General features: G+C 42.2%; 1 protein-coding gene across 1 annotated transcript in view; it reads left to right on the top strand.

Moving 5' to 3' along the window:
- Positions 1–1,551: 1,551 nt before the first annotated feature.
- The window catches only part of LOC137259609 (multiple epidermal growth factor-like domains protein 10), a 29,741-nt gene continuing 12,791 nt past the window's right edge, over positions 1,552–18,501 (top strand). The window contains exons 1-6 of the mRNA XM_067797225.1: positions 1,552–1,591; positions 3,696–4,300; positions 4,386–4,755; positions 11,493–11,613; positions 12,159–12,399; positions 15,682–16,494. Of these exons, the coding sequence (XP_067653326.1) occupies positions 1,552–1,591; positions 3,696–4,300; positions 4,386–4,755; positions 11,493–11,613; positions 12,159–12,399; positions 15,682–16,494 (2,190 nt within the window). The remainder of the gene's footprint in view (positions 1,592–3,695; positions 4,301–4,385; positions 4,756–11,492; positions 11,614–12,158; positions 12,400–15,681; positions 16,495–18,501) is intronic.

The raw sequence follows: 18,501 nt of genomic DNA on the forward strand, positions 1-18,501 counted from the left end.
CAAGCGGTATGTCTAGTTATGCCTCACCCGGACTGCTACCTTAGTTATATACCAAGCGGTATGTCTAGTGATGCCTCACCCAGACTGTCACCTGAGTTATATACCAAGCGGTATTTCTAGTGATGCCTCACCCAAACTGTCGCCTGCGTTATATACCAAGCGGTATTTCTAGTGATGCCTCACCCGGACTGAGTGATGCCTCACCCACACTGTCACCTTAGTTATATATCCAACACTATATCTAGTGATACCTCACCCAAATTGTCAAATTTGTTATATATCCAACAGAATATCTAGTGATGCGTCGCCCACTCTGACCCCTTGGTTATATACCAAGCAGTGTATCTAGAAATGCCTCACACAAGTTGTCACTGACACCGGGAAGAAGGAAAAAGAAAACTTTCAAACCACTTTCAATGGATTTGTCTGGTGACTTGACCTTATGCCTGACTTGACAGGCCAAGAATACATCCATTCCCTGTGCGCCAATGGATGGTCACTGTGTTTTCTCGCCTGACTTACATTCAACCTTTCAAAGTGTAGCTCCATGGTATGTGATATTATTTTGCTTGACTTGGATATTACACTTGAAGTCTATATGAACACTGCCTCATTGATACATACTTGCAAAGTCTAATCGACCACGGATTGCAGATCCTCGTTGTTCATCTACGACATAAGGTTTCAAAATTTCATAGAAGTAGATCCTAGATGTGTCTTGTCTTGACTGTTTCAAAAGTATCCATCAACGGTAAGTGTTATACCAGTAACTAGATCCTAGATGTGTCTTGTCTTGACTGTTTCAAAAGTGTCCATCAACGGTAAGTGTTATACCAGTAACTAGATCCTAGATGTGTCTTGTCTTGACTGTTTCAAAAGTGTCCATCAACGGTAAGTGTTATACCAGTAACTAGATCCTAGATGTGTCTTGTCTTGACTGTTTCAAAAGTATCCATCAACGGTAAGTGTTATACCAGTAACTAGATCCTAGATGTGTCTTGTCTTGACTGTTTCAAAAGTGTCCATCAACGTTAAGTGTTATACCAGTAACTAGATCCTAGATGTGTCTTGTCTTGACTGTTTCAAAAGTGTCCATCAACGGTAAGCGTTATACCAGTAACTAGATCCTAGATGTGTCTTGTCTTGACTGTTTCAAAAGTGTCCATCAACGGTAAGTGTTATACCAGTAACTAGATCCTAGATGTGTCTTGTCTTGACTGTTTCAAAAGTGTCCATCAACGTTAAGTGTTATACCAGTAACTAGATCCTAGATGTGTCTTGTCTTGACTGTTTCAAAAGTGTCCATCAACGGTAAGCGTTATACCAGTAACTAGATCCTAGATGTGTCTTGTCTTGACTGTTTCAAAAGTATCCATCAACGGTAAGTGTTATACCAGTAACTAGATCCTAGATGTGTCTTGTCTTGACTGTTTCAAAAGTGTCCATCAACGGTAAGTGTTATACCAGTAACTAGATCCTAGATGTGTCTTGTCTTGACTGTTTCAAAAGTATCCATCAACGGTAAGTGTTATACCAGTAACTAGATCCTAGATGTGTCCTGCCTTGACTGTTTCAAAAGTGTCCATCAACGGTAAGTGTTATACCAGTAACTAGATCCTAGATGTGTCTTGTCTTGACTGTTTCAAAAGTGTCCATCAACGTTAAGTGTTATGCCAGTAACTAGATCCTAGATGTGTCTTGTCTTGACTGTTTCAAAAGTGTCCATCAACGGTAAGTGTTATACCAGTAACTAGATCCTAGATGTGTCTTGTCTTGACTGTTTCAAAAGTGTCCATCAACGGTAAGTGTTATACCAGTAACTAGATCCTAGATGTGTCTTGTCTTGACTGTTTCAAAAGTGTCCATCAACGGTAAGTGTTATACCAGTAACTAGATCCTAGATGTGTCCTGCCTTGACTGTTTCAAAAGTATCCATCAACGGTAGGCGTTATACAAGTAACTCACTCCTCTCATATCTGTGATGCAGGAAATGTACTGTTGAGTTTATAACAAATATGCTACCATGTTTCCCCATGCTCCATTTGCCATAATGGCGATTGTATGTTTTCAGATTCGATATGTTTGCGCTGAGAGTCCTCTGTCTACTGTGTACAAGTCTGTGTGTCCGAGGTATGTCCTGGCATGTCATGTGAAACTTTCACGAGCACAGGACGCGTGTCAAGTAGCGTATGTGTTAATACGTTTCCCCGCATGGGTACAGTAGGACTGAAGTCCTTTTCTGGCAGACCAATACTGGGATATTACTGGAAGTGGCGGAAAACAACACCCTCTTATTCGTTAGTATCCCAGGATGTTATGTAGTGCAATGAATACGGTTCGAGGATACATACTGGGAGTGATGTTGCTACCAATTGAGGTTATTGCTTCTTACACAAGCTTCAATACGTCAATATACGACATTTGTTTGCGTTTTCCTAGCTGACCTTGACCTCTCATACAGAGTAAACTGATGGAACCTTCGAAAAAACTTGCTAAAGGCTAAGCTTTGAAAACTGTCTCACTTTTCTCTGAACAGTTCTGTATAATTCCATCACACAAAAGGTGAAATAGTTCGTCACTGCTGTGATATGCTCTCCTCTGCTCTGATATGCTCCTTTGTGTCAACCACTGTCAAGATCAATGCTACGATTTACCATGTCCTGGGAGCAGTTTGACCAGAATTATGAAGACAGGTACCTAGAGTTAACTGAGAAATCAGTTTCGACTGCTTGTCGTCACATTGATTTTATATTTGTCAAGTTTTGGATTGACAATAATGCTAACATTTCACTTATGTAGGACCTAGTGTCCATCTGACTAGTTGCACACTGGACGCTGTTATCATTAACCCGGATAACGCAAGCTGCCTCTTGGGCACTAGAGGGTTATACTCACATGACTTTATCTCACTGGCTACCAATTTTCTGCTAAGTGAACAGTGGCAACTTTGAACAAACTCACTTGCCTAAGGTGAGACCTCATGTTTTCCATGTTTCGACATGTTTCGATTGGAACATTCATAAAAAGAGTGAGCATTTCATTGGCCCCACACGTGTACCCTTCTGTTGGGCTTGTTCCTTGGTACATAGAAATCGGAAAATCCGGCTGGGAAGGAGGTGGTTTGGTAAACGGTGTAGCTCAGTTTCAGGTTTATCTGTCAATAACTACCAAAGACCTAGTGTTCTTCCACTGTTGTTCTCACCTGAAATTGAAATGAAGTTGACGACTCATGCTTGTTTATATAAATCTCTAACAAAACTACAAAATGACAACACATTCTCCACAAGGTTGATAAACACAATCGATGACTTAAGCTCTTAAATATTCAGCTTTCCGGTCAATATCCCAACATCCTTTGGTGTTCTTGTTGTGTCTTTGGTGTTATAATGGGCGATCTTTTCCTTACAAATCTTGCTCAAGTATCGTTTTATCGAATTTTCAAATTTCATGGGCTCGGCATGCATTTTATTGTTTTCTGATAGAGTTCCAACTGTGACGCACTGAAGACATAAACATGATGTCAGTGACATTTCCTGTTTCGGCGTGTACCCAGTGAGGCTGGATCCCTATACACGGTGCCATCACTGTTTCATACACACCGAACCATATAGTGAATTCCGCTGTAACAGATATGGCGTCCATTTGCTGCGAAAATGCATATTCACATTTCTTTATTTTGTGTTTGATATTTCCAGCTGGTAACTGCAATGACAACCAACACTGCTCCGACCGCGACAGGTACACCGGGCACTGTGAGACGGAGTGTAGTGGCGGGTATTTCGGTTTGAAGTGCAAGTCGGTCTGCAGCAAGAACTGTCGACTCGGTAAATGTCACCTATCCACCACAGGCAACGACGACTGCACCGACGGCTGTGTCCCGGGATACCAGGGTACCAGCTGCAACATACCCTGTGACGGTCCAGGAGATAACTGTACAGTGTGTCCAGGTGGTTGTGATGGAGGATATTGTCAGCTGGGCTCATCCTGTGTGTCTGGATGTGTGGACTCCTACCACGGGACTAGATGTAAGTCGTGTTCCAGTAGATGTAAGTCCTGCAACAGGATCACAGGAACTTGCGCTGAATGTCACACACCAAACTTCGGCCCGGCCTGTGAGTACTCCTGTGCCAACTGCGTGGGTTCCTGCAAGTTTGGATGTCTTCACGGGTGCGTCCAAGGCTACTACGGGTATGTGTGTGATAGAAAGTGCAGTGCCAACTGTCTCCACCTGCCAAACACAACCCAACACTCTGTCGGAGACAGGACGTCCTCACTTTCTGAGTGTCATCAGAGGAACGGTGTATGCGTTCATGGGTGCGCCGACAGCTGGTACGGCCCACAGTGTTCCCACCAGTAGCTGGTACGGCCCACAGTGTTCCCACCAGTGTAACGCCAACTGCCTCATCGACATATGCAGCGCTGTTGGAGACTGCGTCGACGGATGTAAAGATGGCTGGTACGGTCGGCAGTGTTCCTCACCTTGTAACGCCAACTGCATGCACGACAGATGCAGATCCACAGGCGACTGCGCCGACGGCTGTATAGGTGGGTATGTGGGGGATGATTGTGCAACATGTAAGACGGGGTTCTATGGGGAGTCCTGCAACCACACGTGTAATGTGTGTCGCCATGGACTGTGTGACCAGATGACTGGTATCTGCATCAGCGGCTGCAACACCACCGCTCACGACTGTCAGCTCGCCTACAGGAACAGCTGCACCATAGTCGACTGCATCACAGGATCCTGCCATCAAGGTAAACCGTTGTATGTTCCCCAGGCAGCTAAGATAACAAATGTCAGACACTAAATTACGCAATACATATTCAATATACATTCAGTACATATTCAATACACACTGGAGAGCCCTTCTGTGTTCACAATGTTAACCCTTGTCGGCAACATTCTCGTTACCTAACGAAACCATTTCTAGAAACATGCTGTTCACAACACTTGGCTGTACCAGACTTTTGTAGTTTCAAGGAAAACCTCCAGAAACATGTCTTCAAGGATAAGACGTCTTCCTCTCAAGCTAGTCATTTTTGTAACAACCCGTGTGCAAAACAACCCCCAGCCACACATCCACACACACACCCATACACGCATTCCCCCAGTCCGAGTTCCCCTGTCCACACATACACTCATACACGCTTGCCCCAGTCCGATTACCCGTATCCAAGCATATCCTCATACATCCAGGCACCCATGAAGAGCCACCTCCTCGTGGTGGGTGCTGGGTAACGCTAAGTGCTCTTCTCCCGTGTGGACCCGGGGCAGAATGTGTCTACAGCACCCCATTGCTGGTCTTAAGAGGCGACCAAATTGGGCAACCTGTTTGCCGTGGGTTGCGTCCCGTGTCGGTGGAGGACGGTAGTCTGGTGGTTGAGGGCAGTGGGAGCTCGAACATTGTTCCCTTTGCTCAACACACCACTTTGGCCCCTACTTCACCTAGACGGGTGGTAGAACCGGCCCGGTTCTATCAATCGGCTGGTCATGCCGAGCCCTGAGCACCTAATTGTTATTGCTCTGTGATTATTTGGCTTGGTTGTTTTAGAAATATTACTGACTTGTGTGTTTTTGTATACATTGTGTTACATGAATTTTAAATTTGAACAAATTTGCCTAGATGCTGGTGCCAGAAGGCGATGGCTCATGGGCCAAACTGGTAGAACTTACTGCTGGTGTATATCATCCTTATATCTCTGATATCTGTCTGTTGGACATCCACAGGCGTTAGATATCGCCCTTGTTGGCACTCGGTGGCGGGTGGGGAGTAAAGATGATGAAACGTTATACATATAAACATGGCTTTTCAAACTCCCATTAAAAAATCCAAACGTACGCTTGAAAATGATTCTGAGACGGATGATGTTGATCTCATTTCAAAATCTGTTGAATACTGGCCACGATTCTTGGTGATGGAAACACTTGACAAAACCCCAATTAAACTTAACCCTTTTGCTGTTGCAAAGGGCATTCATGGAATAGCGGGTGATATAAAAAATATCAAACGGTTGAGAAGTGGATCAATTCTCATTGAGTGTTGCAAACGACAACAAGCAACAAACCTGATGTCAATTGATGAACTTGTCGGAGTCCCAGTCAGTGTGTCTCCTCACAGATCTCTCAATACCAGCAGAGGAATTATTAGAGATCGTGATAGACTATTCAGTGATATGATTGAATTGGATATTGCTTACGAAATGAGGGATCAAGGTGTTAGATTTGTGAAAAGGTTCACCAGGCGTCAAGGTGCTGAAACAATCAACACAAATACGTACCTGTTTAGCTTTTCATCTCCCACTGCACCAAAATCAGTCAGAGCAGGATACTGTAAAATAGATGTTGACATGTATATCCCTAACCCACTGCGGTGTTTTAAATGTCAGAAATTTGGGCATGGTGTCAATTCCTGTAGAAACAATATAACCTGTGCACATTGCAGTGAAACTACCCATGTCACTGAAGACTGTATGAGTGAGGTCAAAAAATGTACGAACTGTTCTGGGTCTCATTCATCTTCCAGTAAATCTTGTCCAGTTTGGAAAAGAGAGATGGAAATCAGCAAAATAAAATGCACCAAAAACATCACGTATGCAGAGGCAAAGAAACTTGTACCAAATAATGAGCAGATTGCTACGTATGCAAATGTGACCAAAGGACACGCAGTATCAACAATGACAGCATCAACTCAATGTCAAACAGATATAACGTGGGTGAATTCTGTGAACCCAAAGCCCATCGTAACATCTGATTCTACTACACAAACTGCTGATCAAATTTCAGCCACAGAGGCCTCTGACGTTTTACCTTCTATGACAATTACATCAAAATCACAGTCAGGTTTACACCATGAACTATCACAAAAGGCACATTCTGGAAAAGACCAAAACGTTAAAGCGTCACGTAAATCGGACAACACATCTTCTCGTGCAAATCAAACTGGTAGACAGTCTAAAGGTTCAGACGATCCCATCAAACTGTACAATAAGTATGGATCATTAGAAGAGATGGATGTCTCAGAAACTATCCACCGTAGAATTGAAAGTTCTTCACCTAAAAGAAATGGGCGAGGTAGGTCCCCAATCAAACCGCCCAAGAGATGAATCATTCCCAAATACTAATGCAATGGAATTGTAGAGGACTTAGGACAAACTTAAATGAATTACAGCTACTGAACCAGGAATTGAAACCTTCAGCTCTTTGCCTTCAAGAAACGTATTTGAAGGCGTCAGATACAATTGATATACGACACTTTAGCTCGTATCATTGTCTTTCTCCTCCTGGGGTACGAGCTGCTGGAGGCTCATCTATTTTAGTAAGGGAGGGAGTGATCCACAGCCCTGTGTTGCTGAATGTCAATCTTCAAGCTGTTGCTGTGCGAATTACACTGCACGTTGTGTTTACGTTGTGCTCTTTGTATATTCCACCTTCTTGTGTGCTTCAACAGTCTGATCTCCAGACATTGTATGATCAGTTACCTAAACCATGTATCATCATGGGTGACCTAAATGGCCACAACCCACTCTGGGGTGGTAATGTTACAAACACCAAAGGTAAATTACTGGAGGATTTCATTTCAAATAATGACTTGTGTATTTATAATGACGGTGCAAATACTTATTTACATCCTGGCACAGGAACATATTCAGCGCTTGATTTATCTATTACGGACTCCAACCTTTTGAGTGAATTTGAATGGTCAGTCCACGACGACCTCTGTGGAAGTGACCATTTCCCAACCATACTAAACCCTGTGAATCCATCTGACGTTCCTCCATCATCAAGATGGAATTTTAAAAAGGCTAACTGGCCTTTATATGAAAGTCTCTGTGCTGACCAACTCAAAACTGAACTTTTTAATGATATCCCTGATGCCATAAAATGTTTCTCAGATACACTAAATGAAATAGCTGACGAATGTATCCCAAAGTCCTCTACAGTTCCTCACATACGAAAACCATGGTTTACAGATGAGTGCAAACAGGCTAGGAAGGCACGGAAGAAAGCTGAACATTACTTCCGTCGCCATCCTATGGTCCACAATTTAGATAAATTAAAACTCATTAATGCTAAAACACGGCGTACTTTCAAGCAATGTAAACGCCAGTCTTGGCGCAACTATGTATCAAGAATCAATTCGCGCACGCCCATATCAAAGGTGTGGAATATGATCCGGAAAATAAAGGGTAAGGGATCAAAATCTAGCATCCACCATCTAAAAGATGGGAACAAATTATTGACTAATCAATCAGATATTGCAAACAAACTTGGTGGTACGTTGGCCAAACATTCTTCCTCATCTAATTATGTACCTGAATTCCAAAAATATCAAAAACAGCAAGAAAAGAAATATATTAATTTCAATGCAGATAATGGAGAAGACTACAATGAAACCTTTTCGATACATGAGCTTCATACTGCTCTTGATCAGGCTCACGACACTGCTTCTGGAGCTGATAACATCCATTATCAACTTCTGAAGCACTTACCAGAATCATGTTTGGAGACACTGTTACATATTTTTGATAACATCTGGACAAGTGGAAATTTCCCTTCGTCGTGGCGTGATGCAATAATTGTTCCCATCCCCAAACCTGGACGTGATCATACTGATGCTTCCAATTATAGGCCAATTTCATTAACTAGCTGTGTTTGCAAAACCATGGAACGCATGATAAATAATCGACTTGTTTGGTACTTGGAAACCAATAACCTAATAACACATATTCAATGTGGTTTCCGTAAAAACAGAAGTACTATCGATCATTTAGTGCGTTTAGAATCTTTTGTTAAGAATGCCATAATTAATAAGCAACATGCAGTATCGATTTTTTTCGATTTAGAAAAAGCCTACGACACTACCTGGAAACATGGGATTTTAAGAGATTTGCATGACTTTGGCTTACGAGGTCGTTTACCTCAGTTCATAGCCAACTTTTTAAACAACAGGCAATTTCAAGTTAGAGTGGGTTCTACCCTGTCTGATCATTACAATCAGGATCAGGGTGTTCCACAAGGCAGTATTTTGTCTGTAACACTTTTTAGTATAAAGATAAATAGTTTGTCAAAAGTTTTAAACGATTCAATTGATGGATCGATATTTGTGGATGATTTTAATATTTCTTGTCGTGGTAAAAATATGCATACTATTGAACGGCAACTGCAGCTGTGTTTAAATAAAATAGATAAATGGTGTCTTGAAAACGGCTTTAAATTTTCTAAATCCAAAACTAATTGTATACACTTTTGTAGAAACTATAAACCGCATAATGATCCTGAACTGTTTCTAAACGGATCTCCCATAAAAGTTGTAAAGGAGGCCAAGTTTTTGGGAATAATTTTTGACTCACATTTGTCGTTTCTACCACATATCAAATCCCTCAAAACTAAATGCCTGAAGGCACTTGACTTGTTGAAAGTCGTTTCAAATTCTAAGTGGGGAGGGGATCAAGCTACCCTCCTGCAGCTTTATCGATTACTGATCCGGTCAAAACTTGATTATGGCTCCATTGTATATGGTGGAGCCTGTAAAAGCAACCTAAAACTTTTGGATTCTGTTCACCATCAAGGTCTGAGACTTTGTCTTGGCTCCTTTCGAACTTCACCTGTTGACAGCCTGTGCGTTGAGGCTGATGAGCCATCTCTTGAGCAGCGACGTATAAAATTGGCTTTACAGTATGTAACAAAATTATATTCCAGTGAGTCAAACCCTGCATATAACTGTGTTTTCAGTTCTCTGTCTGAGGATTTATACAATAGGAAATCTTCTCTTGTTCCGCCTCTTGCTTTAAGAATTAAACCATTTCTTGCTGCTGCCGGCATTGAGCTGGAATACATAGCTCCTTCCCGTCTTCTGTCTTCTCCTCCTTGGCAATTGGTTAGGCCCCAAGTGGACCTAACATTAACTACTTTTAAAAAATCAGAAACAAATGAATTACAATACAAACAAGAATATAATCAATTAAAACATAAATATAGCAATTATAAACCTTTATTTACAGATGGGTCCAAGGATGGTGGCGCAGTGGCTTGTGCCACTGTCATTGGATCCAGAACAATATCTTCTAGATTACCAGGTAATAGTTCTATTTTTACAGCAGAAGCTAACGCCATACTAACGGCACTTAAATATATTGAAAGACACCCTAAACATAAACAGTATATAATTTATTCCGACTCTCTTTCCTGCCTTCAGGCTATTAAAAATATTTCTTGTAACCATCCACTTTTAATTGAAATTGTTGAATTGTATAATGATCTTGCTACTGGCCAATGCGACATCGTCCTTTGTTGGTTACCCAGTCACGTAGGCATTTCTGGCAACACAATGGCCGATCTTGCTGCGAAGGCAGCACTCAACAAATCTGTGACACCACTTCTTATTCCATACTCAGATTATAAAGCTACAATAAGATCTTACATCCGTGATCTGATGCAGAAGAAGTGGGATACCCAGGTAGGTCTAAATAAATTACATGAAATAAAACCTTATATCGGTTATACTTACTTGGGTTGTCAGTCCAGATTTGAGAAGGTCATTATGCGACGATGTCGCATTGGCCACACAAGGTATACTCATGAATACCTATTGAAAGGCGAGGATCCTCCGTTCTGCATCCCTTGTGATGAAAGAATTACAGTCAAGCATATTTTGCTTGACTGTGTTGAGTATTCTATCACAAGGGATAACTATTTTCAATCACGAACTTTGAAGGATCTTTTTAGTAACGTAAATTCTCATTTAATTATTGCATTTTTAAAAGAATTAGATTTGTTAAGTGATTTGTAAATAGATATATATTTTATGGATGGAAGTTTGAATTAGTAACTAAGATTGTTAGTGGCTGTATCCTCGAGGGGGGTTAAAGTACTGTAAAATTATTGTCCCCCTGAGAGGATACGTAAGTCCCAAAACATTTGAAGTAAATTTGAACTTACCAGGATTTTTAGACGTAGTACTCCTCTATTTTAATCGTGGCTACATTTCTTACAATCGCCAGCAGCTGAAGGGATGGTGTAAATCCAGCTAGGGTCCATGCAGGTAGCAAAGGTACTGTAAGTCCCCATGGTCCCTAGTGTGGTGATCTACCTTCGGTTGTTGGCGATATATATAGCCTGTTTTTATATTGCATCGTCTAAATAGCGATATTAGTTTTAACGCCCCACGCTAGTTTTATTTCAAATTGTGATAATCTGGTTGTTTTACTGTCCTTCGATGACAGGTTTTTATAATATACATATAGTCCTGTTCATTGTTAAATGTTCCCGTCACGATATGGCTGCAATATTGCCAAGGTGACGTTAAATATTAACTCACTCACTCACTCACTCATACATCCACCGATCCACGGGCAGCTGTACACCCCTATCTCAAGCTGGATGAAACATATTTGAATTCCAACAAGCTTAACACTTAAATGAACCAGAAATCCCAGGAAATAAATACAAGACAACCTACTCCATATCACGAGATCATGTTTTTGTTTATCAGGCTACGACAGCAGTCACTCCACCGTTATAATGGTAGCGGCAACAACATCTTCCGCCGTCCTCGTCATCTTCATCCTGATTGCAAGCTGTCTCTGTTATAGAAGGTGTTCCGGAACAGCCAGGTGTGTATGTACACCAATCACACGGCCCCCGTTGTACACCTCATGCCGATTAACGCTCAATGTTTAAATGTTTTAAATAATACAGATTCATGTTAGATCTGCAGAATATATATCTGTTATGTAAATACTCTGTTTCCGTTCCCTTAACAACCTGAGAACTCGTTTTTGTACAGGAAATTACAGACTGTACTAATTTACCCATATATATAAAATGTATCACCATGCTGTGTGTGAAAGAAACCTGCCTGGTGTGTGAAGGTTAATGTGGGTCAAAGTGCATGCATTACATAAATTTGCGTTTTTACCAATAGGTTGAGCTCTGTTCTATGGAAATGCAAATCAGAGTATAGCAGATGAACATAATATATTCAGCTCTGAAGACGTAAAGAAACCAAGTCCAGAGAGGTCAGGTTCTTGTTTTAGTGCATTCCACTGGTTTAACTCCCTAAGTTTTGGTACAGTGATGTACAGTATCTATCCACGAGGTACAGCAACGTACAATATCTATCCACGAGGTACAGCAACGTACAATAAATGTGTTACAGCAACAATGACGCTGACCCAGCAGAAGCCACGCCCTCGTCCATGGACTGCCAGACGTTGATGGACTACTGTGAGGTCACTGATGAAGACGTTGACAGAGCACGTGCAGCGAAGAAGCAGGAAGAAATAGAGATGTTGTGTGCAATGCCTGTGTTGGCCGACTACTTCCACAGCGCAGCAGGCGACGTTGATTCCGACACATACACCACCCTGTTACCTGGCGTTGACGACATAAAAACTGAAGTGAAATATGTTTCACCGATAGAAGACTGAGGGCTGGCCGACGGTCATACATGTGTATATGGTGTGTCTGCAAAGATCCCTCAGGTCACTGGCTGGAGAGTCAACAATGACCTCTGTCTAGATGAGAGCATCAAGATCTCTGGCTAGCCTCGCTTGAAAAACGTTGTGACAGTGATGGTTCTGTACATCTATAAAGACACATGTTATAGCTGAAAAGTGCAATGGTTGCTAACTTTTCTTTTAAAACTAAATTTCTGATTTGGTACCCGCGGTGTTTTCCCAAGGTAGTCTATAATTAACCCATGACTCGCCAAAACTTCAATTGAAAAACCAACTCAAAAAAGTTTTACTTTGCTTATCGGTATGTAGTTTCACATGTGGGCTAAAATGGCCACGTGTTTTATTGTACGTTTGAAGGTATTTTGTGTATTGTACTGAATAAATTCTTACCTTCCTTAGATAACTGTACTTACATAACGCACCACTGTACTAGATGACACATCATCGTACTAGAAAATAACATACCACTGTAGTAGATGATGACACACCACTGTCCTAGAAGATAACACACCACTGTACTGCCAAACAACACACCACTCTACTGAAAGATAATAGATTACTATACCGGAAGATAACCAACCACTGTTATTGATAATAGCACACTTCTACCTTGGATGATAACAAATCACTGTACTCGACGATAACACACCATACTACTGTAAGATAAACCAGCACAATGCTGGAAGATAACACACGACTATACTATATGATAACACATCACAGTTCTGGATGTAAAACATAACAGTACTCGATGATAACATACCATCCTCTTACATACAGAATACTCCACTGGAAGACAACATACCACAGTACTGAAAGATAGCAAATGGCCACTGTACTGGATGATAACACGCCGCAGTACTACAAGATAAGACACCACTGTACTAGATGACAACACGTCACAATAAACACACCACAATACTACAAGATAAGACACCACTGTACTAGATGACAACACGTCACAATAAACACACCACAATACTACAAGATGAGACACCACTGTACTAGATGACAACACGTCACAATATACACACCACAATACTACAAGATAAGACACCACTGTACTAGATGACAACACGTCACAATAAACACACCACAATACTACAAGATAAGACACCACTGTACTAGATGACAACACGTCACAATATACACACCACAATACTACAAGGTAAGACACCACTGTACTAGATGACAACACGTCACAATAAACACACCACAATACTACAAGATAAGACACCACTGTACTAGATGACAACACGTCACAATAAACACACCACAATACTACAAGATAAGACACCACTGTACTAGATGACAACACGTCACAATATACACACCACAATACTACAAGATAAGACACCACTGTACTAGATGACAACACGTCACAATAAACACACCACAATACTACAAGAAAAGACACCACTGTACTAGATGACAACACGTCACAATAAACACACCACAATACTACAAGACAAGACACCACTGTACTAGATGATGACATACCACAATACTAGAAGATAACAAACAAATGTACTGGACGACAACACACCATTGTGCAGAGAAATAGCAAACAAGGGTACTGGAAGGTAACATGGCCTTGTACTAGATGATAAAACACCACTATGTTGAAAGATGAGGAGCAAATGTACTGGGAGACAATACACTATTGTACGGGAAAATAACACACGATTGTACTGGAAGATAACACCCCCACTGTAATAGATGATGCGACGCCAAAGTACTAGATGATCAGGTACCACTGTACGAGAATGTTAACGCACCACTGTACTAGAACTTATTACACCACCACACTGGAACATCACAGAAAAGTATACTGGAGGACAACACATCAGTGTACTAGAGGACAACACAATAGTGTACTAGAGGACAACACACCAGAGTACAAGAGAACAACACACCAGTGTACTAGAGGACCACACACCAGTGTACTGGAGGACAACACACCAGTGTACTAGAGGACAACACACCAGTGTACAGGAGGACAACACACCAGTGTACTAGAGGGCAACACACCAGTGTACTGGAGGACAACACACTAGTGTACTAGAGGGCAACACACCAGTGTACAGGAGGACAACACACCAGTGTACTAGAGGGCAACACACCAGTGTACTGGAGGACAACACACTAGTGTACTGGAGGACAACACACCAGTGTACTAGTTGAAGCTTTAATGTGCATCAGTCTCATCTGTAGATTGCTTAAACTACACATGAAATATGCGCACAAGAACAGAGGATTGATGGAAGACAGGGCGGGATGAAACAGTCGGTGTGAAGCAATATGGAATTTCACGATGGAGTTGATAGTTCGCTCTGACTTAAGTAAGTGTCTCCATGTAGCTGTGAGATCTGTTTGGCGGTGTGTGCTGTGGGTTTCGCAACAGTGACTATTGAGCTGATCGGTCACAACGACCTCCACTGCGTGACACAAAGTTTGTCCGGTTGTCACATCCAGAGATCTATTTCTACTAGAGTGCCTGTTTGTCCATGTTAGTGCATACTACTTCCCCCCCCCCCCCCCCCACACACCTCCCTCTCTCTCCCTGTTTCTCTCTCCCACTCTCTCCCCTCTCTCCCTCTCTTCATCTCTTTCTCCCTCCCTATCTCTCTCCCTCTCGCACTCTCCTCTCTCTCTTCCTCGCTCCCTCTCTCTCACTCTCTCCCTCTCTCCCCTCTCTCTACCTCTTTCTCTCGCCTCTATCTCTCATCTCTCTCATTCTCTCTCTCACACTCTCTCCCCCCAACCCTCTCTCTCCGCCCCAGGACTGTTTGTCACCAGGAACGGTCGGTAACCATGGCCACCTAATACTAGCACATCTTCCAACAATTAATTCCCACTTCGTCACCATGTTTCCTGGCGAAAGTGAATCTGCCTCTACTTACACCGAGAGCAGGAAGCTTTCACAGCCTCTTACAAAAGTCACTTTCCGCTGTGTATAATGTTTAATTTTTCTGCGTTAAGTAGAGGGGGATGTTATCTTATGTTCGCATTTGGCCATGCACATCCTTGCAGAATTGCATAGTGAGGTGTTAATTAAACCTTGCACAGTTAGAGGAAAAGTTTAATTTAGGAGTGAATCCTGTAACACTAACAGCACCATAACCCCTCAGTCCTCGAGACTAGCAGCTTGCCTGGTATGTGTTTTTAAATGAATGCTTACACATTAAAGATACATGAATGCATTGACAGTTTTCACACTAGCTCATCTCCAGCACGCTTCCCAACAACTTCAACACCAGACAGAGTCTCATACACAACCTCAGCCCCAAACACAACCCCAGTCAGAGTCTCAGACACAACCCCAGCCCCAGACACAACCCCAGTCAGAGTCTCAGACACAACCCCAGCCACAGTCTCAGACACAACCCCAGCCACAGTCTCAGACACAACCTCAGTCCCAGTGTAAAGCACCCTCCCTCACATAATCCCAGTCTCAGACACAGCTCCACTTCCTCACACATCCCCAGTCCCAGACATGACCCCAGTCCAAGACATAACAACAGCACCAGACACAACTCCAGCCCCAGACACAACCCCACTCCCAGACGCAACCCCAGTTCCAGACATAACCCCAGTCTCACACGTAACCCCAGTCCCAGATATAGCAACAGTTCCAGACGAAATCCCAGTCCCAGACATATCCCCAGTTCCACAACCCCAGTTAAAGATATAGCCCCAACTCCACATATAACCCCAGTACCGGTCACAAACCAAGTCCCAGATACAACCCCAGTCCAAGACACAACCCCAGTTTCAGGCACAACCCCAGACCCAGATCTAACACCAACCCCACACCAACCCCAGAACCAGACACACATCCAGCCCCAGACACAACCCAGTGCGAGACATAACCCCAGTCCCAGACAAAACCCCAGCTCCAGAGACTATCCCAGCCTCAGACACAACCTACATCCCAGATACAACCTCCAGACATACCTCCTGCCACAGGCTAAGACGCATCCCAGCCCTAGGCCCAACAACACACACATGTCCTTAGTCGGAGCTGATTGGGCGGTGTGTAGCTTCTGGGCATGGTGCATTCATGCGTCAACTCTCCTTTCCTATAATACTTCGTTCCACACACTGACTTCATTCCATACATCGGCCTCACTGCATACACTCACATAGCTCCGTACACTGACGTGGTTACATACACGGACCTCATTCCATATACTGATGTCGTTTCATACACTGACGTCGTTCCAAACACTGACATCGTTCCATACACTGACTTCATTGCATACAATGACGTTGTTCAACTCTACGCCTACCTCCTTCCATGCACTGACGTTGTTCCATAAAATGACGTTGTTCCATACACTGACGTTTCTCATACACTGACCTAACCGTACCATACACAGCCCTTCTCTCATACATTGACCTCATTCGGAATATTTACTTCCTTCCATACACTGACGTCACTCCATACACTGACGTCACTCCATACACTGACGTCACTCCATACACTGACCTCGTTCCACGCACTAACGTTGCACAGTACACTGACGTGCGTGGGGTGGTAATCGTAATAGCAAACGATACATCTGAGATTATATTCGTACTAAAGTATACACCACCGAAGCCAGTAGTGAGTGAGTGAGTGAGTTAATATTTAACGTCACATCGGCAATATTGCAGCCATATCGTGACGAGAACATTCTTGGAAAAAAGAAATTTATGCATATGGTAAAACCCTGTCAATGAAGGACAGTAAAACAGCTAGAGTATCACAATAAGAATTAAAACTAGCGTGAAAAGTTAAAACCATATCACTATTCGGACAGTACAATGTAAAAAACAGGCTATAGATCACCAAAAACTGAAGGTAGGTCACCATACTAGAGGCCATGGGGACTTACAGTGCTTCTGCTATCTGCATGGTCCCTAGCTGGATTTACACAATCACTTCAGCGTTGGTGATTGTATGCAAGATTAGCCACAAATTAAAATGACAGAAATACTACGGATAAAAAGATGGAAGACTAAATTTGACTTCAAATGTTTTTGGACTTACGTACCCTCTCAGGAGGACAATAATTTTACCGTACTTCAACCCCCCTCGAGGATACAGCCACTAACAATCTCAGTTACTAATTCATCTTCCAATCATAAAATACTTATTTATTTACATGTCAGTCAATAAATTCAATTCTTTTAAAAATGCAATAATTAAATGAGAACTTACGTTACTAAAAAGGTCCTTCATAGTTCTTGATTTAAAATAATTGTCCCTTGTGATGGAATATTCAACACAGTCAAGCAAGACATGCTTGACCGTGATTATTTCATCACAAGGGATGCAAAACGGAGGATCCTCACCTTTCAAAAGATATTCATGCGTATACCTGGTGTGGCCAATACGACATCGTCGTATAATGACCTCTTCAAATCTGGACCGACACCCCAAGTATGTGTAACCAACATACGGTTTTATCTCACTTCTTCTGCATGAGATCACGGATATAAGACCTAATGGTAGCTTTATAATCAGTATAGGAAATATGAAGTGGTGTCACAGATTTGTGTAGCGCTGCCTTAGCAGCAAGGTCTGCCAAAGTGTTACCAGAGATACCAACATGGCTGGGTAACCAACAGAAGACGATGTCGTATTGGGCAGTCGCAAGATAGTTATTAAGTTCAATAATTTCTATTAAAAGTGGATGTTTACATGCTAGGTTTTTAATAGCCTGAAGGCAAGAAAGAGAGTCTGAATAGATTATGTACTCTTTATGTTTAGGATGTCTTTGAATATATTTAAGAGCAGTTGATATGGCGTTTGCTTCTGCAGTAAAAATAGAGCTGTTATCTGGAATTCCGGAAGATATTGTTCTCGATCCAATGACAGTGGCACAAGCTACTGCACCACCGTCCTTGGAACCATCTGTAAATAAGGATTTATAATTGCTATATTTACTTTTTAATTGATTATATTCTTGTTTATATTGTAATTCATTAGTTTCTGATTTTTTAAATGAAGTTAATGTTAGGTCAACGTGTGGCCTAACCAACTGCCAAGGAGGA

The sequence above is a fragment of the Haliotis asinina genome, chromosome 13 (assembly GCF_037392515.1).
Source record: "Haliotis asinina isolate JCU_RB_2024 chromosome 13, JCU_Hal_asi_v2, whole genome shotgun sequence".
NCBI classification, from domain to species: Eukaryota; Metazoa; Mollusca; class Gastropoda; order Lepetellida; family Haliotidae; genus Haliotis; species Haliotis asinina.